The sequence below is a fragment of the Hemitrygon akajei genome, chromosome 2 (assembly GCF_048418815.1).
Source record: "Hemitrygon akajei chromosome 2, sHemAka1.3, whole genome shotgun sequence".
Lineage (NCBI taxonomy): Eukaryota > Metazoa > Chordata > Chondrichthyes > Myliobatiformes > Dasyatidae > Hemitrygon > Hemitrygon akajei.
The window spans coordinates 199,458,388-199,483,979 of NC_133125.1; the positions used below are offsets into that span (position 1 = coordinate 199,458,388).

Genomic DNA, 25,592 nt, shown 5'->3' on the forward strand with positions numbered 1-25,592 from the left:
GTGGACTGAGCAGGGGTAAGTGATGACGAGATGAGTCTAAAGTGACATGGATTGAGGAGGGGTGAGGAATGATGAGATGAGTCTGAGGAGAAATGGATTGAGGAGGGGTGAGGAATGATGAGATGAGTCTGAGGTTTCTTGTGGACTGAGGAGGGGTGAGTGATGATGAGACGAGTCAGAGGTGACTGTGGACTGAGGAGGTGTGAGTGATGATGAGATGAGTCTGAGGAGTCTGTGGACTGAGGAGGGGTGAGGAATGATGAGACGAGTCTGAGGTGACTGTGGACTGAGGAGGGGTGAGGAATGATGAGATGAGTCTGAGGTGACATAGATTGAGGAGGGTTGAGGGATGAGATGAGTCTGAGTTGACGTGGACTGAGGAGAGGTGAGTGATGATGAGATGAGTCTGAGGTGACATGGATTGAGGAGGGGTGAGGAATAATGAGATGAGTATGAGGTGTCTTGTGGACTGAGGAGGGGTGAATGCTGATGAGATGAGTCTGAGGTGACGTGGACTGAGGAGGGGTGAGGGATGATGAGACGAGTCTGAGGTGACTGTGGTCTGAGGAGGGGTGAGAGATGATGTGATGAGTCTGAGGTGACGTAGATTGAGGAGGTGGGAGGGATTATGCGCAGTCTGAGGTGACTGTGGACTGAGGAGAGGTGAGGGATGATGAGACGAGTCTGAGGTGACTGTGGGCTGAGGAGGGTTGAGTGATGATGAGACGAGTCTGAGGAGACGTGGACAGGTGTGGTGAGGAATGATGAGACGAGTCTGAGGTGACTGTGGACTGAGGAGGGGTGAGTAATGATGAGATGAGTCTGAGGTGACGTGGACTGAGGAGGGGTGAGGGATGATGAGACGGGTCTGAGGTGACTGTGGACTGAGGAGGGGTGAGTAATGATGAGATGAGTCTGAGGTGACTGTGGACTGAGGAGTGGTGAGGGATGATGAGATGAGTCTGAGGTGACATGGACTGAGGAGGGGGGAGGGATTATGCGGAGTCTGAGGTGACTGTGGACTGAGGAGGGGTGAGGGTTGATGAGACGAGTCTGAGGTGACTGTGGACAGAGGAGGGGTGAGGGATGATGAGACGAGTCTGACGTGACTGTGGTCTGAGGAGGGGTGAGAGATGATGAGATGAGTCTGAGGTGAGGTGGACTGAGGAGGGGGTAGGGATTATGCGGAGTCCGAGGTGACTGTGGACTGAGGAGGGGTGAGGGATGATGAGATGAGTCTGAGGTGACGTAGATTGAGGAGGGGGAGGGATTATGTGGAGTCTCAGGTGACTGTGGACTGAGGAGAGGTGAGGGATGATGAGACGAGTCTGAGGTGACTGCGGACTGAGGAGGTGTGAGTGATGATGAGATGAGTCTGAGGAGTCTGTGGACTGAGGAGGGGTGAGGAATGATGAGACGAGTCTGAGGTGACTGCGGACTGAGGAGAGTTGAGTGATGATGAGACGAGTCTGAGGTGACTGTGGACTGAGGAGGGTTGAGTGATGATGAGACGAGTCTGAGGTTGTGGACTGAGGAGGGGGGGAGGGATTACGCGGAGTCTGAGGTGACAGTGGACTGAGGAGAGGTGAGGGATGATGAGACGAGTCTGAGGTGACTTTGGACTGAGGAGGGTTGAGTGATGATGAGATGAGTCTGAGGTGACTGTGGACTGAGGAGGGGGGGAGGGATTACGCAGAGTCTGAGGTGACTGTGGACTGAGGAGAGGTGAGGGATGATGAGACGAGTCTGAGGTGACTGTGGACTGAGGAGGGTTGAGTGAAGATGAGACTAGTCTGAGGTGACTGTGGACTGAGGAGGGGTGAGGGATAATGAGATGAGTCTGAGGTGACTGTGGAATGAGGACGGTGAGGGATGATGAGATGAGTCTGAGGAGACGTGGACTGAGGAGTGGTGAGGAATGATGAGACGAGTCTGAGGTGACTGTGTACTGAGGAGGGGTGATGGATGATGAGACGAGTTTGAGGTGACTGGACTGAGGAGGGGTGAGGGATGATGAGACGACTTTGAGGTGACTGTGGACTGAGGAGGGGTGAGGGATGATGAGGAGTCTGAGGTGACTGTGGACTGAGGAGGGGTGAGGGATGATTGAGGTATCTGAGTTGAAGTGGACTGAGGTGGGGTAAGTGATGACGAGATGAGTCTGAAGTGACGTGGACTGAGGAGGGGTGAGTGATGATGAGACGAGTCTAAGGTGACTGTGGACTGAGGAGATGTGAGCGATGATGAGATGAGTCTGAGGAGAAATGGATTGAGGAGGGGTGAGGAATGATGATATGAGTCTGAGGTTTATTGTGGACTAAGGAGGGTTGAGGGATGATGAGACGAGTCTGAGGTGTCTGTGGAATGAGGAGTGGTGAGGGATGATGAGCCGAGTCTGAGGTGATTGTGGACTGAGGATGGTTGAGGGATGATGAGCCGAGTCTGAGGTGACTGTGGACAGAGGAGGGTTGAGGGATGATGAGACAAGTATGAGGTGACTGTGGACTGATTAGGGGTGAGGGATGATGAGATGGGACTAAGGTGACTGTGGACTGAGGAGGGGTAAGTGATGATGAGATGAGTCTGAGGTGACGTGTACTGAGAAGGGGGAGGGATTATGTGGATTGAGGTGACTGTGAACTCAGGAGGGATAAGGGATGATGAGGGGTGAGTGATGATGAGATGAGTCTGAGGTGACGTGTAATGAGAAGGGGGAGGGATTATGTGGAGTGAGGTGACTGTGAACTCAGGAGGGATAAGAGATGATGAGGGGTGAGTGATGATGAGATGAGTCTGAGGTGACGTGGACTGAAGAGGGGTGAGTGATGATGAGATGAGTCTGAGGTGACTGTGGACTGAGGAGGGTGAGGGATGATGAGACGAGTCTGAGGTGACTGTGGACTGAGGAGATGTGAGTGATGATGAGATGAGTCTGAGGTGACTCTGGACTGAGGAGGGGTGATTGATGATGAGAAGAGTCTGAGGTGACGTGGACTGAGGAGAGGTGAGTGATGATGAGACAAGTCTGAGGTGACATGGATTGTGGAGGGGTGAGGGATGATGAGATGAGTCTGAGGTGTCTTGTGGACTGAGCAGGGGTGAGTGATGATGAGATGAGTCTGAGGTGACTGTGGACTGAGGTGGGGTGAGGGATGATGAGGAGTCTGAGGTGAATGTGGACTGAGAAGGGGTGAGTGATGATGAGATGAGTCAGAGGTGACTGTGGACTGAGGAGGGGTGAGTGATGATAAGATGAGTCTGAGGAGACTGTAGACTGAGGAGTAGTGATGGATAATGAGACGAGTTTGAGGTGACTGTGGACTGTGGAGGGGTGAGGGATGATGAGACGAGACTGAGGTGAATGTGGACGGAGGAGGGGTGAGGGATGATGAGTGAAGTCTGAGGTGACTGTGGACTGAGGAGGGGTATGGGATGATGAGTCGAGTCTGTGGTGACTGTGGACTAAGGAAGGGTGAGGAATGATGAGACGAGTCTGAGGAGATGTGGACTAAGGAGGGGTGAGGGATGATGAGGAGTGAGGTGACTGTGGACTGAGGAGGGGTGAGGGATGATGAGACGAGTCTGAGGTGAATGTGGACTGAGGAGGGGTGAGGGATGATGAGAGGTATCTCAGTTGACGTGGACTGAGGAGGAGTGAGTGATGATGAGATGAGTCTGAGGTGACGTGGACTGAGGAGGGGTGAGTGATGATGAGACGAGTCTGTGGGGAATGTGGACTGAGGAGGAGTGAGGGATGATGAGACGAGTCTGAGGTGACATGGACTGAGGAGGGGTGAGGAATGATGAGACGAGTCTGAGGTGACATGGACTGAGGAGGGGTGAGGGATGATGAGACAACTCAGAGGTGACTGTGGACTGAGGAGGGGTGAGGAATGATGAGACGAGTCTGAGGTGACTGTGGACTGAGGAGGGGTGAGGGATGATGAGACGAGTCTGAGGTGACTGTGGACTGAGGAGGGGTGATGAATGATGAGACGAGTCTGAGGTGACTGTGGACTGAGAAGGGGTGAGGGATGATGAGAGGTATCTGAGTTGACGTGGACTGAGGAGGGGTAAGTGATGACGAGATGAGTCTGAAGTGACGTGGACTGAGGAGGGGTGAGTGATGAAGAGACGAGTCTGAGTTGACTGTGGACTGAGGAGGCGTGAGGGATGATGAGGAGTCTAAAGTGACTGTGGACTGCGGAGGGGTGAGGGATGATGAGAGCTGTCTGAGTTGACGTGGACTGAGGAGGGGTGAGTGATGATGAGACGAGTCTGAGGTGACTGTGGACTGAGGCGGGTTGAGGGATGATGAGACGAGTCTGAGATGACGTGGACTGAGGATAGGTGAGTGATGATGAGATGAGTCTGATGTGACATGGACTGAGGAGGGGTGAGGGATAATGAGACGAGTCAAATGTGAGTGTGGACTGAGGAGGGGTGAGTCATGATGAGATGAGTCTGAGGTGACGTGGACTGAGGAGGGGTGAGGGATGATGAGACGAGTCTGAGGTGACTGTGGTCTGAGGAGGGGTGAGAGATGATGAGATGAGTCTGAGGTGAGGTGGACTGAGGAGGGGGTAGGGATTATGCGGAGTCTCAGGTGACTGTGGACTGAGGAGGGGTGAGGGATGATGAGAGGTATCTGAGTTGACGTGGACTGAGCAGGGGTAAGTGATGACGAGATGAGTCTAAAGTGACATGGATTGAGGAGGGGTGAGGAATGATGAGATGAGTCTGAGGTTTCTTGTGGACTGAGGAGGGGTGAGTGATGATGAGACGAGTCAGAGGTGACTGTGGACTGAGGAGGTGTGAGTGATGATGAGATGAGTCTGAGGAGTCTGTGGACTGAGGAGGGGTGAGGAATGATGAGACGAGTCTGAGGTGACTGCAGACTGAGGAGAGTTGAGTGATGATGAGACGAGTCTGAGGTGACTGTGGACTGAGGAGGGGGGGAGGGATTACGCGGAGTCTGAGGTGACAGTGGACTGAGGAGAGGTGAGGGATGATGAGACGAGTCTGAGGTGACTTTGGACTGAGGAGGGTTGAGTGATGATGAGATGAGTCTGAGGTGACTGTGGACTGAGGAGGGGGGGAGGGATTACGCAGAGTCTGAGGTGACTGTGGACTGAGGAGAGGTGAGGGATGATGAGACGAGTCTGAGGTGACTGTGGACTGAGGAGGGTTGAGTGAAGATGAGACTAGTCTGAGGTGACTGTGGACTGAGGAGGGGTGAGGGATAATGAGATGAGTCTGAGGTGACTGTGGAATGAGGACGGTGAGGGATGATGAGATGAGTCTGAGGAGACTGTGTACTGAGGAGGGGTGATGGATGATGAGACGAGTTTGAGGTGACTGGACTGAGGAGGGGTGAGGGATGATGAGACGACTTTGAGGTGACTGTGGACTGAGGAGGGGTGAGGGATGATGAGGAGTCTGAGGTGACTGTGGACTGAGGAGGGGTGAGGGATGATTGAGGTATCTGAGTTGAAGTGGACTGAGGTGGGGTAAGTGATGACGAGATGAGTCTGAAGTGACGTGGACTGAGGAGGGGTGAGTGATGATGAGACGAGTCTAAGGTGACTGTGGACTGAGGAGATGTGAGCGATGATGAGATGAGTCTGAGGAGAAATGGATTGAGGAGGGGTGAGGAATGATGATATGAGTCTGAGGTTTATTGTGGACTAAGGAGGGTTGAGGGATGATGAGACGAGTCTGAGGTGTCTGTGGAATGAGGAGTGGTGAGGGATGATGAGCCGAGTCTGAGGTGATTGTGGACTGAGGATGGTTGAGGGATGATGAGACAAGTATGAGGTGACTGTGGACTGATTAGGGGTGAGGGATGATGAGATGGGACTAAGGTGACTGTGGACTGAGGAGGGGTGAGTGATGATGAGATGAGTCTGAGGTGACGTGTACTGAGAAGGGGGAGGGATTATGTGGATTGAGGTGACTGTGAACTCAGGAGGGATAAGGGATGATGAGGGGTGAGTGATGATGAGATGAGTCTGAGGTGACGTGTAATGAGAAGGGGGAGGGATTATGTGGAGTGAGGTGACTGTGAACTCAGGAGGGATAAGAGATGATGAGGGGTGAGTGATGATGAGATGAGTCTGAGGTGACGTGGACTGAAGAGGGGTGAGTGATGATGAGATGAGTCTGAGGTGACTGTGGACTGAGGAGGGGTGAGGGATGATGAGACGAGTCTGAGGTGACTGTGGACTGAGGAGATGTGAGTGATGATGAGATGAGTCTGAGGTGACTCTGGACTGAGGAGGGGTGATTGATGATGAGATGAGTCTGAGGTGACGTGGACTGAGGAGAGGTGAGTGATGATGAGACAAGTCTGAGGTGACATGGATTGTGGAGGGGTGAGGGATGATGAGATGAGTCTGAGGTGACTGTGGACTGAGGTGGGGTGAGGGATGATGAGGAGTCTGAGGTGAATGTGGACTGAGAAGGGGTGAGTGATGATGAGATGAGTCAGAGGTGACTGTGGACTGAGGAGGGGTGAGTGATGATAAGATGAGTCTGAGGAGACTGTAGACTGAGGAGTAGTGATGGATAATGAGACGAGTTTGAGGTGACTGTGGACTGTGGAGGGGTGAGGGATGATGAGACGAGACTGAGGTGAATGTGGACGGAGGAGGGGTGAGGGATGATGAGTGAAATCTGAGGTGACTGTGGACTGAGGAGGGGTATGGGATGATGAGTCGAGTCTGTGGTGACTGTGGACTAAGGAAGGGTGAGGAATGATGAGACGAGTCTGAGGAGATGTGGACTAAGGAGGGGTGAGGGATGATGAGGAGTGAGGTGACTGTGGACTGAGGAGGGGTGAGGGATGATGAGACGAGTCTGAGGTGAATGTGGACTGAGGAGGGGTGAGGGATGATGAGAGGTATCTCAGTTGACGTGGACTGAGGAGGAGTGAGTGATGATGAGATGAGTCTGAGGTGACGTGGACTGAGGAGGGGTGAGTGATGATGAGACGAGTCTGTGGGGAATGTGGACTGAGGAGGAGTGAGGGATGATGAGACGAGTCTGAGGTGACATGGACTGAGGAGGGGTGAGGAATGATGAGACGAGTCTGAGGTGACATGGACTGAGGAGGGGTGAGTGATGATGAGAAGAGTCTGTGGTGACTGTGGACTGAGGAGGGGTGAGGGATGATGAGACAACTCAGAGGTGACTGTGGACTGAGGAGGGGTGAGGAATGATGAGACGAGTCTGAGGTGACTGTGGACTGAGGAGGGGTGAGGGATGATGAGACGAGTCTGAGGTGACTGTGGACTGAGGAGGGGTGATGAATGATGAGACGAGTCTGAGGTGACTGTGGACTGAGAAGGGGTGAGGGATGATGAGAGGTATCTGAGTTGACGTGGACTGAGGAGGGGTAAGTGATGACGAGATGAGTCTGAAGTGACGTGGACTGAGGAGGGGTGAGTGATGAAGAGACGAGTCTGAGTTGACTGTGGACTGAGGAGGCGTGAGGGATGATGAGGAGTCTAAAGTGACTGTGGACTGCGGAGGGGTGAGGGATGATGAGAGGTGTCTGAGTTGACGTGGACTGAGGAGGGGTGAGTGATGATGAGACGAGTCTGAGGTGACTGTGGACTGAGGCGGGTTGAGGGATGATGAGACGAGTCTGAGATGACGTGGACTGAGGATAGGTGAGTGATGATGAGATGAGTCTGATGTGACATGGACTGAGGAGGGGTGAGGGATAATGAGATGAGTCAAATGTGAGTGTGGACTGAGGAGGGGTGAGTCATGATGAGATGAGTCTGAGGTGACGTGGACTGAGGAGGGGTGAGGGATGATGAGACGAGTCTGAGGTGACTGTGGTCTGAGGAGGGGTGAGAGATGATGAGATGAGTCTGAGGTGAGGTGGACTGAGGAGGGGGTAGGGATTATGCGGAGTCTCAGGTGACTGTGGACTGAGGAGGGGTGAGGGATGATGAGAGGTATCTGAGTTGACGTGGACTGAGCAGGGGTAAGTGATGACGAGATGAGTCTAAAGTGACATGGATTGAGGAGGGGTGAGGAATGATGAGATGAGTCTGAGGTTTCTTGTGGACTGAGGAGGGGTGAGTGATGATGAGACGAGTCAGAGGTGACTGTGGACTGAGGAGGTGTGAGTGATGATGAGATGAGTCTGAGGAGTCTGTGGACTGAGGAGGGGTGAGGAATGATGAGACGAGTCTGAGGTGACTATGGACTGAGGAGGGGTGAGGAATGATGAGATGAGTCTGAGGTGACATAGATTGAGGAGGGTTGAGGGATGAGATGAGTCTGAGTTGACGTGGACTGAGGAGAGGTGAGTGATGATGAGATGAGTCTGAGGTGACATGGATTGAGGAGGGGTGAGGAATAATGAGATGAGTATGAGGTGTCTTGTGGACTGAGGAGGGGTGAATGCTGATGAGATGAGTCTGAGGTGACGTGGACTGAGGAGGGGTGAGGGATGATGAGACGAGTCTGAGGTGACTGTGGTCTGAGGAGGGGTGAGAGATGATGTGATGAGTCTGAGGTGACGTAGATTGAGGAGGTGGGAGGGATTATGCGCAGTCTGAGGTGACTGTGGACTGAGGTGTGGTGAGGAATGATGAGACGAGTCTGAGGTGACTGTGGACTGAGGAGGGGTGAGTAATGATGAGATGAGTCTGAGGTGACGTGGACTGAGGAGGGGTGAGGGATGATGAGACGGGTCTGAGGTGACTGTGGACTGAGGAGGGGTGAGTAATGATGAGATGAGTCTGAGGTGACTGTGGACTGAGGAGTGGTGAGGGATGATGAGATGAGTCTGAGGTGACATGGACTGAGGAGGGGGGAGGGATTATGCGGAGTCTGAGGTGACTGTGGACAGAGGAGGGGTGAGGGATGATGAGACGAGTCTGACGTGACTGTGGTCTGAGGAGGGGTGAGAGATGATGAGATGAGTCTGAGGTGAGGTGGACTGAGGAGGGGGTAGGGATTATGCGGAGTCCGAGGTGACTGTGGACTGAGGAGGGGTGAGGGATGATGAGATGAGTCTGAGGTGACGTAGATTGAGGAGGGGGAGGGATTATGTGGAGTCTCAGGTGACTGTGGACTGAGGAGAGGTGAGGGATGATGAGACGAGTTTGAGGTGACTGCGGACTGAGGAGTGTTGAGTAATGATGAGACGAGTCTGAGGTGACTGTGGACTGAGGAGGGGTGATGAATGATGAGACGAGTCTGAGGTGACTGTGGACTGAGAAGGGGTGAGGGATGATGAGAGGTATCTGAGTTGACGTGGACTGAGGAGGGGTAAGTGATGACGAGATGAGTCTGAAGTGACGTGGACTGAGGAGGGGTGAGTGATGAAGAGGCGAGTCTGAGTTGACTGTGGACTGAGGAGGCGTGAGGGATGATGAGGAGTCTAAAGTGACTGTGGACTGCGGAGGGGTGAGGGATGATGAGAGGTGTCTGAGTTGACGTGGACTGAGGAGGGGTGAGTGATGATGAGACGAGTCTGAGGTGACTGTGGACTGAGGCGGGTTGAGGGATGATGAGACGAGTCTGAGATGACGTGGACTGAGGATAGGTGAGTGATGATGAGATGAGTCTGATGTGACATGGACTGAGGAGGGGTGAGGGATAATGAGACGAGTCAAATGTGAGTGTGGACTGAGGAGGGGTGAGTCATGATGAGATGAGTCTGAGGTGACGTGGACTGAGGAGGGGTGAGGGATGATGAGACGAGTCTGAGGTGACTGTGGTCTGAGGAGGGGTGAGAGATGATGAGATGAGTCTGAGGTGAGGTGGACTGAGGAGGGGGTAGGGATTATGCAGAGTCTCAGGTGACTGTGGACTGAGGAGGGGTGAGGGATGATGAGAGGTATCTGAGTTGACGTGGACTGAGCAGGGGTAAGTGATGACGAGATGAGTCTAAAGTGACATGGATTGAGGAGGGGTGAGGAATGATAAGATGAGTCTGAGGTTTCTTGTGGACTGAGGAGGGGTGAGTGATGATGAGACGAGTCAGAGGTGACTGTGGACTGAGGAGGTGTGAGTGATGATGAGATGAGTCTGAGGAGTCTGTGGACTGAGGAGGGGTGAGGAATGATGAGACGAGTCTGAGGTGACTGTGGACTGAGGAGGGGTGAGGAATGATGAGATGAGTCTGAGGTGACATAGATTGAGGAGGGTTGAGGGATGAGATGAGTCTGAGTTGACGTGGACTGAGGAGAGGTGAGTGATGATGAGATGAGTCTGAGGTGACATGGATTGAGGAGGGGTGAGGAATAATGAGATGAGTATGAGGTGTCTTGTGGACTGAGGAGGGGTGAATGCTGATGAGATGAGTCTGAGGTGACGTGGACTGAGGAGGGGTGAGGGATGATGAGACGAGTCTGAGGTGACTGTGGTCTGAGGAGGGGTGAGAGATGATGTGATGAGTCTGAGGTGACGTAGATTGAGGAGGTGGGAGGGATTATGCGCAGTCTGAGGTGACTGTGGACTGAGGTGTGGTGAGGAATGATGAGACGAGTCTGAGGTGACTGTGGACTGAGGAGGGGTGAGTAATGATGAGATGAGTCTGAGGTGACGTGGACTGAGGAGGGGTGAGGGATGATGAGATGGGTCTGAGGTGACTGTGGACTGAGGAGGGGTGAGTAATGATGAGATGAGTCTGAGGTGACTGTGGACTGAGGAGTGGTGAGGGATGATGAGATGAGTCTGAGGTGACATGGACTGAGGAGGGGGGAGGGATTATGCGGAGTCTGAGGTGACTGTGGACAGAGGAGGGGTGAGGGTTGATGAGACGAGTCTGAGGTGACTGTGGACAGAGGAGGGGTGAGGGATGATGAGACGAGTCTGACGTGACTGTGGTCTGAGGAGGGGTGAGAGATGATGAGATGAGTCTGAGGTGAGGTGGACTGAGGAGGGGGTAGGGATTATGCGGAGTCCGAGGTGACTGTGGACTGAGGAGGGGTGAGGGATGATGAGATGAGTCTGAGGTGACGTAGATTGAGGAGGGGGAGGGATTATGTGGAGTCTCAGGTGACTGTGGACTGAGGAGAGGTGAGGGATGATGAGACGAGTTTGAGGTGACTGCGGACTGAGGAGTGTTGAGTGATGATGAGACGAGTCTGAGGTGACTGTGGACTGAGGAGGGTTGAGTGATGATGAGACGAGTCTGAGGTGACTGTGGACTGAGGAGGGGGGGAGGGATTACGCGGAGTCTGAGGTGACAGTGGACTGAGGAGAGGTGAGGGATGATGAGACGAGTCTGAGGTGACTTTGGACTGAGGAGGGTTGAGTGATGATGAGATGAGTCTGAGGTGACTGTGGACTGAGGAGGGGGGAGGATTACGCGGAGTCTGAGGTGACTGTGGACTGAGGAGAGGTGAGGGATGATGAGACGAGTCTGAGGTGACTGTGGACAGGAGGGTTGAGTGAAGATGAGACTAGTCTGAGGTGACTGTGGACTGAGGACGGTGAGGGATGATGAGACGAGTCTGAGGTGACTGTGGACTGAGGAGGGGTGATGGATGATGAGACGAGTTTGCGGTGACTGGACTGAGGAGGGGTGAGGGATGATGAGACGACTTTGAGGTGACTGTGGACTGAGGAGGGGTGAGGGATGATGAGGAGTCTGAGGTGACTGTGGACTGAGGAGGGGTGAGCGATGATTGAGGTATCTGAGTTGAAGTGGACTGAGGTGGGGTAAGTGATGACGAGATGAGTCTGAAGTGACGTGGACTGAGGAGGGGTGAGTGATGATGAGACGAGTCTAAGGTGACTGTGGACTGAGGAGATGTGAGCGATGATGAGATGAGTCTGAGGAGAAATGGATTGAGGAGGGGTGAGGAATGATGATATGAGTCTGAGGTTTATTGTGGACTAAGGAGGGTTGAGGGATGATGAGACGAGTCTGAGGTGTCTGTGGAATGAGGAGTGGTGAGGGATGATGAGCCGAGTCTGAGGTGATTGTGGACTGAGGAGGGTTGAGGGATGATGAGACAAGTATGAGGTGACTGTGGACTGATTAGGGGTGAGGGATGATGAGATGGGACTGAGGTGACTGTGGACTGAGGAGGGGTGAGTGATGATGAGATGAGTCTGAGGTGACGTGTACTGAGAAGGGGGAGGGATTATGTGGATTGAGGTGACTGTGAACTCAGGAGGGATAAGGGATGATGAGGGGTGAGTGATGATGAGATGAGTCTGAGGTGACGTGTAATGAGAAGGGGGAGGGATTATGTGGAGTGAGGTGACTGTGAACTCAGGAGGGATAAGGGATGATGAGGGGTGAGTGATGATGAGATGAGTCTGAGGTGACGTGGACTGAAGAGGGGTGAGTGATGATGAGATGAGTCTGAGGTGACTGTGGACTGAGGAGGGGTGAGGGATGATGAGACGAGTCTGAGGTGACTGTGGACTGAGGAGATGTGAGTGATGATGAGATGAGTCTGAGGTGACTCTGGACTGAGGAGGGGTGATTGATGATGAGATGAGTCTGAGGTGACGTGGACTGAGGAGAGGTGAGTGATGATGAGACAAGTCTGAGGTGACATGGATTGTGGAGGGGTGAGGGATGATGAGATGAGTCTGAGGTGTCTTGTGGACTGAGCAGGGGTGAGTGATGATGAGATGAGTCTGAGGTGACTGTGGACTGAGGTGGGGTGAGGGATGATGTGGAGTCTGAGGTGAATGTGGACTGAGGAGGGGTGAGTGATGATGAGATGAGTCAGAGGTGACTGTGGACTGAGGAGGGGTGAGTGATGATAAGATGAGTCTGAGGAGACTGTAGACTGAGGAGGGGTATGGGATGATGAGTCGAGTCTGTGGTGACTGTGGACTAAGGAAGGGTGAGGAATGATGAGACGAGTCTGAGGAGATGTGGACTAAGGAGGGGTGAGGGATGATGAGGAGTGAGGTGACTGTGGACTGAGGAGGGGTGAGGGATGATGAGACGAGTCTGAGGTGAATGTGGACTGAGGAGGGGTGAGGGATGATGAGAGGTATCTCAGTTGACGTGGACTGAGGAGGGGTGAGTGATGATGAGATGAGTCTGAGGTGACGTGGACTGAGGAGGGGTGAGTGATGATGAGACGAGTCTGTGGGGACTGTGGACTGAGGAGGAGTGAGGGATGATGAGACGAGTCTGAGGTGACATGGACTGAGGAGGGGTGAGGAATGATGAGACGAGTCTGAGGTGACGTGGACTGAGGAGGGGTGAGTGATGATGAGAAGAGTCTGTGGTGACTGTGGACTGAGGAGGGGTGAGGGATGATGAGACAACTCAGAGGTGACTGTGGACTGAGGAGGGGTGAGGAATGATGAGACCAGTCTGAGGTGACTGTGGACTGAGGAGGGGTGAGGGATGATGAGACGAGTCTGAGGTGACTGTGGACTGAGGAGGGGTGATGAATGATGAGACGAGTCTGAGGTGACTGCGGACTGAGGAGAAGTTGTGTGATGATGAGACGAGTCTGAGGTAACTGTGGACTGAGGAGGGTTGAGGGATGATGAGACGAGTCCGAGGTGACTGTGGACTTAGGTGGGGTGAGGGATGATGAGACGATTTTGAGTTGACGTGGACTGAGGAGGGGTGAGTGATGATGATACGAGTCTGAGGTGACTGTGGTCTGAGGAGGGTGAGGGATGATGAGACGAGTCTGAAGTGACTGTGGACTGAGGAGGGGTAAGGGATGATGAGACGAACCTGAGGTGACTGTGGACTGGGGAGGGGTGACGTATGATGAGACGAGTCTGAGGTGACTGTGGACTGAGGAGGGGTGAGTGAAGATGATATGAGTCTGAGGTGACATGGATTGAGGAGGGGTGATGGATGATGAGATGAGTCTGAGGTGACTGTGGACTGAGGTGGGGTGAGGGATGATGAGGATTATGAGCTAACTGTGGACTGAGGAGGAGTGAGTGATGAAGAGATGAGTCTGAGTTGACGTGGACTGAGGTGAGGTGAGGGATGATGAGATGACTCTGAGGTGTCTTGTAGACTGAGGAGGCGTGAGGGATGATGAGAGAAGTCTGAGGTGACAGTCAACTGATGAGACGAGTCTGAGGTGACTGTGGACTGAGCAGGGGTGAGTGATGATGAGATGAGTCTGAGGTGACGTGGACTGAGGAGGGGTGAGTGATGTTGAGACGAGTCTGAGGTGACTGTGGACTGAGGAGATTGAGGGATGATGAGGATTCTGAGCTGACTGTGGACTGAGGAGGGGTGAGGGAAGATGAGACGAGTCTGAGGTGACTGTTTACAGAGGTGGTGTGGGGGATGATGAGACGAGTCTGAGGTGACAGTGGACTGAGGAGGGGTGAGGGATGATGAGATGAGTCTGAGGTGACGTAGATTGAGGAGGGATGAGGGATGATGAGGAGTCTGAGGTGACTGTGGACTGAGGAGAGGTGAGGGATGATGAGTCGAGTCTGAGGTGACTGTGGACTGAGCGGGGTGAGTGATGATGAGATGAGTCTGAGGTGACGTGGACTGAGGAGGGGTGAGGGATGATGAGACGACTTAGAGGTGACTGTGGACTGAGGAGGGGTGAGGGATGATGATTCGAGTCTGTGGTGACTGTGGACTGAGGAGGGGTGAGGAATGATGAGACGAGTTTGAGGTGACTGTGGACTGAGGAGGGTTGAGGGATGATGAGTCGAATCTGTGGTGACTGTGGACTGAGGAGTGGGGAGGGATTATCCGGAGTGAGGTGACTGTGGACTGCGGAGGGGTGAGGGATGATGAGTCTGAGGTGACGTGGACGGAGGAGGGGTGAGTGATGATGAGACGAGTCTGAGGTGACTGTGGACTGAGGAGGGTGAGGGATGATGAGACGAGTCTGAGGTGACTGTGGACTGAGGAGATGTGAGTGACGATGAGACGAGTCTGAGGTGACTGTGGACTGAGGAGCGTTGAGGGATGATGAGTCGAGTCTGAGGTGACTGTTGACTGAGGAGGGGTGAGGGATGATGTGGAGTCTGAGGTGACTGTGGACTGAGGAGGGGTGAGGGATGAGATGAGTTTGAGTTGGCGTAGACTGAGGAGGGGGGAGGGATTATGCGGAGTCTTAGGTGACTGTTGACTGAGGAGATGTGAGTGATGATGAGAGGATTCTGAGGTGAATGTGGACTGAGGAGGGGTGAGGGATGATGAGACGAACCTGAGGTGACTGTGGACTGGGGAGGGGTGAGGTATGATGAGACGAGTCTGAGGTGACTGTGGACTGAGGAGGGGTGAGTGAAGATGAGATGAGTCTGAGGTGACATGGATTGAGGAGGGGTGAGGGATGATGAGATGAGTCTGAGGTGACTGTGGACTGAGGTGGGGTGAGGGATGATGAGAGAAGTCTGAGGTGACTGTGGACTGAGCAGCGGTGAATGATGTTGAGACGAGTCTGAGGTGACTGTGGACTGAGGAGGGTGAGGGATGATGAGGATTCTGAGGTGACTGTGGACTGAGGAGGTGTGAGGGGTGATGAGACGAGTCTGAGGTAACTGTGGACTGAGGAGAGTAAGGGATGATGAGACGAGTCTGAGGTGACTGTGGACTGAGTAGGGGTGAGGGATGAGACGGGTTTGAGGTGACTGTGGACTGAGGACGGGTGAGGGATGATGAGACGAGTCTGAGGTGACTGTGGACTGAGGAGGGGTGAGTGATGAAGAGATGAGTCTGAGTTGACGTGGACTGAGGTGAGGTGAGGGATGATGAGATGAGTCCGAGGTGTCTTGTAGACTGAGGAGGCGTGAGGGATGATGAGATGAGTCTGAGGTGACGTAGATTGAGGAGGGATGAGGGATGATGAGGAGTCTGAGGTGACTGTGGACTGAGGAGAGGTGAGGGATGATGAGTCGAGTCTGAGGTGACTGTGGACTGAGCGGGGTGAGTGATGATGAGATGAGTCTGACGTGACGTGGACTGAGGAGGGGTGAGGGATGATGAGACGACTTAGAGGTGACTGTGGACTGAGGAGGGGTGAGGGATGATGATTCGAGTCTGTGGTGACTGTGGACTGAGGAGGGGTGAGGAATGATGAGACGAGTTTGAGGTGACTGTGGACTGTGGAGGGGTGAGGGATGATGAGACAACTTTGAGGTGACTGTGGACTGAGGAGGGTTGAGGGATGATGAGTCGAATCTGTGGTGACTGTGGACTGGGGAGGGGTGAGGAATGATGAGACATGTCTGAGGTGACGTGGACTGAGGAGTGGGGAGGGATTATCCGGAGTGAGGTGACTGTGGACTGCGGAGGGGTGAGGGATGATGAGTCTGAGGTGACGTGGACGGAGGAGGGGTGAGTGATGATGAGACGAGTCTGAGGTGACTGTGGACTGAGGAGGGTGAGGGATGATGAGACGAGTCTGAGGTGACTGTGGACTGAGGAGATGTGAGTGACGATGAGACGAGTCTGAGGTGACTGTGGACTGAGGAGCGTTGAGGGATGATGAGTCGAGTCTGAGGTGACTGTTGACTGAGGAGGGGTGAGGGATGATGTGGAGTCTGAGGTGACTGTGGACTGAGGAGGGGTGAGGGATGAGATGAGTTTGAGGTGACGTAGACTGAGGAGGGGGAGGGATTATGCGGAGTCTGAGGTGACTGTTGACTGAGGAGATGTGAGTGATGATGAGATGATTCTGAGGTGAATGTGGACTGAGGAGGGGTGAGGGATGATGAGACGAACCTGAGGTGACTGTGGACTGGGGAGGGGTGAGGTATGATGAGACGAGTCTGAGGTGACTGTGGACTGAGGAGGGGTGAGGGATGATGAGATGAGTCTGAGGTGACATGGATTGAGGAGGAGTGAGGGATGATGAGATGAGTCTGAGGTGACTGTGGACTGAGGAGGGGTGAGGGATGATGAGACGAGTCTGAGGTGACATGGATTGAGGAGGGGTGAGGTATGATGAGACGAGTCTGAGGTGACTGTGGACTGAGGAGGGGTGAGTGAAGATGAGATGAGTCTGAGGTGACATGGATTGAGGTGGGGTGAGGGATGATGAGGATTATGAGATAACTGTGGACTGAGGAGGAGTGAGTGATGAAGAGATGAGTTTGAGTTGACGTGGACTGAGGTGAGGTGAGGGATGATGAGATGAGTCCGAGGTGTCTTGTAGACTGAGGAGGCGTGAGGGATGATGAGAGAAGTCTGAGGTGACTGTGGACTGAGCAGGGGTGAATGATGTTGAGACGAGTCTGAGGTGACTGTGGACTGAGGAGGGTGAGGGATGATGAGGATTCTGAGGTGACTGTGGACTGAGGAGGGGTGAGGGGTGATGAGACGAGTCTGAGGTGACTGTGGACTGAGGAGTGTGAGGGATGATGAGACGAGTCTGAGGTGACTGTGGACTGAGTAGGGGTGAGGGATGAGACGGGTTTGAGGTGACTGTGGACTGAGGACGGGTGAGGGATAATGAGACGAGTCTGAGGTGACTGTGGACTGAGGAGGGTGAGGGATGGTGAGACGATTCTGAAGTGACTGTGGACTGAGGAGGGGTGAGGGATGATGAGACGAGTCTGAGGTGACTGTGGACTGAGGAGGGTGAGGGATGATGAGGAGTATGATGTAACTGGACTGAGGAGGAGTGAGTGATAATGAGATGAGTCTGAGGTAACGTGGATTGAGGAGGGGTGAGGGATGATGAGACGAGTCTGAGGTGAGTGTGGACTGAGGAGGGGTGAGGGATTATGCAATTCCTCCTCAACTCTGTTCTAAAGGGTCACCCCTCAATTATGAGGCTGTGCCCTCGAGTTTGTACACTCCCACCATAGGAAACATCCTCTCCACATCCACCCTATCGAGTACTTTCAACATTCGGTAGGTTTCATGAGATCCCCCTGCATCCTTCTAAATTCCAGTGAGTACAGGCCCAAAGCTGACAAACACTCCCCGTGTGTTAACCCTTTCATTCCTGAAATCATCCTCGTGAACCTTCTCTGAACTCTCTCCAATGACAACACATTCTTTCTGAGATAGGAGGAATTATTAAGAATTATACAACTCAATCGTTTAATCACATATTCTGTACTGTTTGTTATTGCGGGGTACTGATTTGTAACAGGAACACATCACGCAGTATCCACCCAAGTGAGATTTCTTAAGTTTAGCCGGGCTGAGGACTATCACCCCCAATATTAAGCTGCTAGCTGAAGTGCGAGTTACACCAACATTGCATTTGCCATTTTTACCACAGACTCCACCTGTAAATTAACCTTCGGGGAGTCTTGCATGAGGACCACTATATCCCTCTGCACCTCTGATGTTTGAATTTTCTTTCCATTTAGATAACAGTCTGCACTATTGTTCCTTTCACCACAATGCATTATCATACACCTGACATTATCATAGACCGTCACCTCTCTTTTACTCTTTATGTATCTGAAAATCTTTTCATATCCTCTTTTATATTATTTGTTAGCTACCTTTCATATTTCATCTTTTCTCTCCTCATTCCTTTTTTCAGCACCCATCATCAGGGACCCCCACCACCCAGGCCATGCTCTCTTCTCACTGCTGCCATTAGGAAGAAGGTACAGGAGCCTCAGGACTCACACCACTAGGTTCAGGAACAGTTATTACCCCTCAACCATCAGGCTCTTGAACCAGAGGGGATAACTTCACTCCATTTCACTTGCCCCATCACTGAACTGTTCCCACAATCGATGGATTCACTGTCAAGGACTCCGCTTCCCAGGTTCTTGATATTTATCAGTATTATTTCTTTTTTGTTGCTTCTTTTTGTGTTTGTTGTCACTGGTTGTCCTCCCTGTTAATGCAGTCTTTCATTGCTTCTATTATGGTTTTTTGATTTACTGAGTATGCCCGCAAGAAAATGAATCTCTTCATTGTATATGGTGACATATGTCCTTTCATAATAAAATTACTTTGAACTTTGAACCATCCCTGAAGGTGTCTCTTTCCCATCAGCTTTGGCCAGCTCCTGTCTGATGCCTCTGTAATTCCCTTTACTCCACTGTCATACTAATACATCTGACTTTATCTCCTCCCTGTTAATCCGCAGGGTGAATTCTCTCATGTTATGATCACTATCTACTAAAGGTTCCTTTACCTTAAGCTCCCCAATCAAATTCGGTTCATTACACAACACTCAATGCAGAATACCTGATCTCCTTGTATGCTCGAACACAAGCTGCTCTAAAAGCCATCTTATAGACATCCTCCAAATTCCATTTCTTAGGCTCCAGCTCAACCAGATTTTCCCAACCCAGTTTCATATTGAAATCCCCCATAATTATCGGAACGTTGCCCATATTACAGGTCCTTTTTATCTCCCATTGTAATGTATATCCCATATCCTGGCTACTGTTCGGAGGAATGTGTCTAACTCCCAACAGGGTCTTTTTACCTTTGCAGTCTCTTAGCTCGACCCACAAGAATCCAAACCTTCCAATCCTGTGTCACCTCTTTCTGAGGATTTGATTTCAATTTTTACCAACAGAGCCACCACACCCACTCTGCCTACCTGCCGGTCCTTCCGATGCAATGTGTATCCTTGGATGTTCAGCTCCCAACTATGATCTTCTTTCAGCCACGATTCAGTGATGCCCACGATGTCATACGTCTCTAACTATGCTACAAGATTATCTACCATGTTCTCTGTACCTAGTGCATTCACCTTCAGTCCTGTATCGGTCACTCTTTCTGATTTTGCCCCGTTTGACTGCGGCTCATCCTACCGACTGCAATTCTGCCCCATCATCTGTCTGTTCTTCCTCACAGTCCCACTACACAATGCATCAACTTGTGTATTAACTGCCCCTTCCTCAGCCCTGTCACTCCGGTCCCCATCCCCTTCCACATTAGGGATTTTCCCCAGGGACGGTGTGTGAAGAACAGGAGTGCAAAGGTTTATGATCAGAGGCGATGGATTTAAAAGGGACATCAGGAACTTTTCTTCACACACAGGGTGGTGCATATTTGGAATGAGCTGCTGGAAATAAGCAACGTTGAAATGAATCTACAGTGGATCGTACACGGATTGAAGAGTTTTATTGGGTTTTGGACCAAACGTGGGCAGATGGCACCAGCTCACTGGGCAACACAGTCGGCATGGATATTGGGTCAAATGTATGACACCCTGACTCCAACAGGTCACCCTGAGGGTCAATGTGGTCATCGATAAAAGGAGATGGGGGAGGTTTTAAATGAATATTTCCCAGGGAGAGGGTCACGGAAGCTAAGGAATTAAGGAAAATGAACAGTAATGTCTTGGAACATATCACAGTGCAAAAGCGAAGGTGCTGGAGGTATTAGAGGTGGATGAGCCCCAGACCGTGATCTGCTCTGTCTGATACCTCCAGACTAGGGAATGAATTCCAGGGCCCTGGAGGATAAATTTATTTCACATTTCACCACAGGTGAGCTGCTGGAAGACAGGAGGGTGGCTCAGGTGTTGTCTTGAGTTCAGAAGGACAGGAAGGTCAAAGCAGAGAACTCCAGGTCACTGAGCCTAACATCAGTGGTGGGACAATTACTGGAATGGACACTGAGAGACAGATTTACCAGCATTTGGAAAGGCAGGGACTGAGTCAGGATAGTCAGCTCTGTTTATACCCGGGAAATAGTGACTCACAAATTTAATTAATTTTTCTTTGATGAGGGGACAGAAAGGATCGTTGAGGATAGGGTGATGGACATTGTCGACATGAACTACAGCAGGGCCTGATTCCATGTTTATATCTCAATGACTGGAATGAGATATCGACAGAGGATGTGGGGGTGTTGCTGCAGCTTTTCACTGAATGTCCTGTTTCTCAACTCGATAAAAGATCCACCCGAGGGGAGGGAACGAGGATCTGACAACCGCAGAAACACTGGGGATTCAGTGTAGGGAGGTGCCGGCTTCCGAAATGATCAAATCTCCGTGCAGTCAGATTTGTGGGGAGAGGAGAAATAAAGTGAACAAAAGCTGTAACTGGAGCCTCAGTGAACAACCACAGAAGGTTCACAGTTTACTGGCCACAAATGTGTGTTGTAGTCCCTGTGAATAAACTTCTGCCAAACCCCTTCCCAGATCATCCTCCTGAGGAATCTCACCCTGGAGCCTGGCTGTGTTGAGGAATTCCATGGAAAGGTATAAATTTCTAACAAGGCTCGACGGGCTGGATGCAGGGAGAATGTTTCCCTTGGCCGATGAGTCTGGAACCAGGGCTCACCGACTCTGAATAAGGGAAATGTCATTCAGGATTGAGAAGAGGAGAACTTTCTTCTCGCAGAGGGGTGTGAATCTTTGGAACTCTCTATCCTGATGCCTCTGGAGTCTCAGTCACTGGGTTCACTCACAACCGGAATCTTGCCGGTCACACACACAAAACGCCAGACAAACTCGTCACGCATGGTTTACGGAAGGAAATGAACACTTTGGGCTGAGACCCTTCACCCGGACTGGAGAGGAAGGCACCAGGATGCAGAATAAGAAGCTGAGGGAGGGGGACGAGCAAAAGCTGAAAGACTCACTAGGAGAGTCCAGGCGAGGGAGAAGGTAGGTGGACGGGAGAGGGGGGATGATAGGGAACGATGTGAGAAACTGCGATGTGATAGGTGGAAGACACAAAGGTCTAAAGAAGAAGGAATCTGATTAGGGAGGGCAATAGACCTTGGAATAAATGGAAGGAGGTGGGGAGGAGATGAGCAGGTCATGAGGTACTTGGAAGTTTTGTTGAGGATTTGGCCACAGTCTGCCAGTCGGTCTGTGTATGTACGTGAGGGAGCTTTGCCAGTCCGGCTATGATGTGTGAGCTTCTCCCGAGATGAAATCTGGACCAATGTCAATGCTGGTTGCTGTGTCCGGCTCAGTCTGCCAACGCTTCAATGTGGGGGTTTGATAATAGTGAGACTCGTGAGTCCAGCAGGGGGCAGACCTGAGTCAATCAGAGTCTGCAGTCACGGACGGTTCAGACCGGCTGAGTGACGCAGATTTCCTTCTCTGAAGGACTCGTATGTATTTTTCTGAAAATCCCAGTCACATGACAGACGCCAGCTTTTATTACCTGGTGATATCTTGGTATGTTTATACAGTGTGAATTGGTTCAGGATTCAGTGGGTAATCTAACAGTCCCATGTATTGGTTGTATCGTCCCCCTGTGTAGGTGTGTTCAGGGGTCTGACATCTCCAGCTGACCATGTGATAGTGATGTCTTCACCCAGAGTTACAGACAGTCTTTGCGAGCAAATATCACTTAAAATTGTTCACAAACATGGAGAAAGGAAACTGTAAATGTTTACCTGGCTTAATTGTATCAGACATTTCTCTCAACGTTGTGTTCAACAGAAAGGGGTGATCGAATTTTTCAACAGGTAGGGTGCCATGTGTCACTGACAGCAACAGGTCATCATCACTGATCCTGTAAACATTACACAGCCGGTCATAAACTGAACATCAGTGATATTGGAACTATTTTACAAATCCACACTGTGTTTCAGTAAAGACCATGTCCTACCTCCTCTTCCAACAAGCTTCCTCCTGAAATAAACAAAACACAGATCTCAATTGACTGACTGCATCCTGACCGCAGGAATTTGAGCCAAGTTATTACAAGCTGCTGAAATTTCCCACTTCCCAGCTCTCTCTCACTGACACACACAGAGAAAGGGGAGACTGTAACAAGGGGCACAGAACCCGGGAGAAAGTTGATAATTATCCCATAACTGAGAGGATGGAACTGACGGGAAAGACTGGACAGGCTGTGAATGTTTTTCTGGATATGATGTCAGGGAGGATCAGATGCCGGAATTTAAGATTAGTGGTGGATTGGATTGGGTGTGGGTGGAGAACGCATCTCTGCTTGAAACGTAGTGAAGGGAATGTGGAACTCACTGTCACAGGAGTGGTTGAAGTGGAACAGCAGAGATTGAATGTGATGGGGAAGCCGGATAAACACATACAGACTCTGGTCCAACTCTGCGTGTTGTTGGGGAGAGTGTGAGAGTGAGAGAAAGAGGTTTGGCTGGTTTGGCCTGTAGCATTCTTTTGTTCTATTTTAAATCACAGACACGACTGCTTCTATAACTTGTGTTTGGTCACCTTACAGGGGCAGCAAAGGAATATTTTTCTGGCCTATCCCTTGTTTGGAGCAGCCATGCATAAGCAGTTCACAGCACCCATGGTAACAGAGGCACTGAGCGTGTTTTATCAAAGACAGAAAGCCAACCAATGATGAGAATAGTGATGGGATTGTCGCAGGACTAACAAGGCGGGACTAATAGTTGCTTCGCAGTGTAGTTTACTGGTGGACAGAGCAGAGTTTACCGATTTTGGCTCAAGAGGCTTCGGTGAGGAGGAACAGTTGATTAGCTGGTAGAGGTTTTGGAGGGGATGAAGAAAAAGTCACCAAACTACAACTAATTAAATAAAGTAGGGATGATGCAGGATCGGGTGATGTGCTGTAGCTGCATGATGTGGGAGCTGGTGGGCCACATTGCGGTTCCTGGTGACCACATCTGCAGCGAGTGTCGGCTGCTCGAGGAACTCAGGCTCAAAGTTGATGACCTGGAATCTGAGCTTCAAACACTGTGGCACATCAGGGAGGGGGCGGGTTACCTGGATTCTCTGTTTCAGGAGGTAGTCATACCCATTGGATTAGCTGCCACAACTTCAGTCTGTGTCAGGGACAAGAGGGTGTGACTGCGAGTGAGGTGGGTAGTGGGATCCAAGAGACAGTGATGGAGGAGCCTCAGCCCTTCAGCTTGTCCAACAGGTCTGAGATTCTTGCTCCCTGTGTGGATGAGAATGGGGGCTGTAGGAAGGATGGGCAACCTAACTGTGGCACAGTGGTTCAGGCGGCCATTCAAGAGGGGGGAGAGAAGAGAAATGTAGTGGTGATGGGGATAGTATAGTCAGGGAACTAGACAAAGTTCTCTGTCGTGAGGGTAGAACGTCCCATACGTGCTTTCATGGTGCCTGGGTTTGGGACATCTTATCTGACATGAGGAATTTGCAGTGGGAGGGAAAGATTCAGTTGTCATGGTCCATGTGGGTACCAAAAACGTAGGTAGAATGAGGAAAGAGGTTCTGCTGAGGGAATTTGAGTAGCTAGGGACTAAATAAAGCAGAGCCAAACATTGGTCTTCTCTGGATTCACCTGCAAATTGGCCCAGGGTTAAGAAGATTCAGAGAGCTCAATGTGCGACTCAAGGATTGGTGTGGGAGAAGTGGGTTTGAATTCACGGGAAACTGGCACCAGTACTGGGGAAGGAGGGAGCTGTTCTATTGGGATCGGCTCCACCATTGGTGTGGGGGAAGTGGGTTTGAATTCACGGGAAACTGGCACCAGTACTGGGGAAGGAGGGAGCTGTTCTATTGGGATCGGCTCCACCATTGGTGTGGGGGAAGTGGGTTTGAATTCACGGGAAACTGGCACCAGTACTGGGGAAGGAGGGAGCTGTTCCATTGGGATCGGCTCCACCATTGGTGTGGGGGAAGTGGGTTTGAATTCACGGGAAACTGGCACCAGTACTGGGGAAGGAGGGAGCTGTTCTATTGGGATCGGCTCCACCATTGGTGTGGGGGAAGTGGGTTTGAATTCACGGGAAACTGGCACCAGTACTGGGGAAGGAGGGAGCTGTTCCATTGGGATCGGCTCCACCATTGGTGTGGGGGAAGTGGGTTTGAATTCACGGGAAACTGGCACCAGTACTGGGGAAGGAGGGAGCTGTTCTATTGGGATCGGCTCCACCAGTGGTGTGGGAGAAGTGGGTTTGAATTCACGGGAAACTGGCACCAGTACTGGGGAAGGAGGGAGCTGTTCTATTGGGATCGGCTCCACCATTGGTGTGGGAGAAGTGGGTTTGAATTCACGGGAAACTGGCACCAGTACTGGGGAAGGAGGGAGCTGTTCCATTGGGATCGGCTCCACCTGAACCAGGATGAGACCTGGATTCTGGTGAATCATATACCTGAGACTGCGGGTTTGGCTTTAAACTAAATAGCAGGGGGGTAGGTTCAACAGATCAGAGAAGTATGGAGAAAGTAAAAGAGAAAAGCAAAGATAAAGATAAAGAAAAAGCAAAAGTTAAAAAAGAGAAAAGTAAGGGCAGAATAGACAAGTGTAAAAGATGCAAAGGTTACTGGATTGTAAGGACACTTTACCTGAATGCCCAGAGTATTCGTAACAAGGTCAGTGAGTCGTGGCACCAGTCAGTATAAAGGGGTATGGTTTAATGGCCATTACAGAAACATGGTTGCAGGGTGGAGAGGATTGGGAATTTAATATCCAAGGATATCAGGTAAGGGAGGTGGGGTAGGGCTCTTAATTAAGGATGAGATCAGGGTGATAGTGAGAGACGATATAAGATCTGAGGAGCAGAACGTTGAATCCATCTGGGTAGCGATTAGGAATCGTAAAGAGAAAAATCACTGGTGGGAGTTGTCTATCGGCCACTGAACAATTACATTACAGTGGCACAGGCAATAAACGGAGAAATCTCTGAGGCACGAGCAGTTATCGTGGGGTAGTTTAACTGGGTGAATCAAGTTGGTCCAGGCAGTCCTGAGGAGGACTTCACAGAATAATATGTGATAGCTGTCTTGAACAACATGTTACTGAACCTACAAGGGAACGTGCTGTCTTGGATCTGGTCTTGTGCAGTG

General features: G+C 51.4%; 1 protein-coding gene across 1 annotated transcript in view; it reads right to left on the bottom strand.

Moving 5' to 3' along the window:
• LOC140719979 (zinc-binding protein A33-like) overlaps positions 1–25,592 on the bottom strand; it is a 52,987-nt gene that overhangs the window by 20,345 nt on the left and 7,050 nt on the right. Inside the window, exons 4-5 of the mRNA XM_073034893.1 lie at positions 22,444–22,466; positions 22,229–22,347 (exon numbers count right to left, since the gene is read on the bottom strand). Of these exons, the coding sequence (XP_072890994.1) occupies positions 22,229–22,347; positions 22,444–22,466 (142 nt within the window). The remainder of the gene's footprint in view (positions 1–22,228; positions 22,348–22,443; positions 22,467–25,592) is intronic.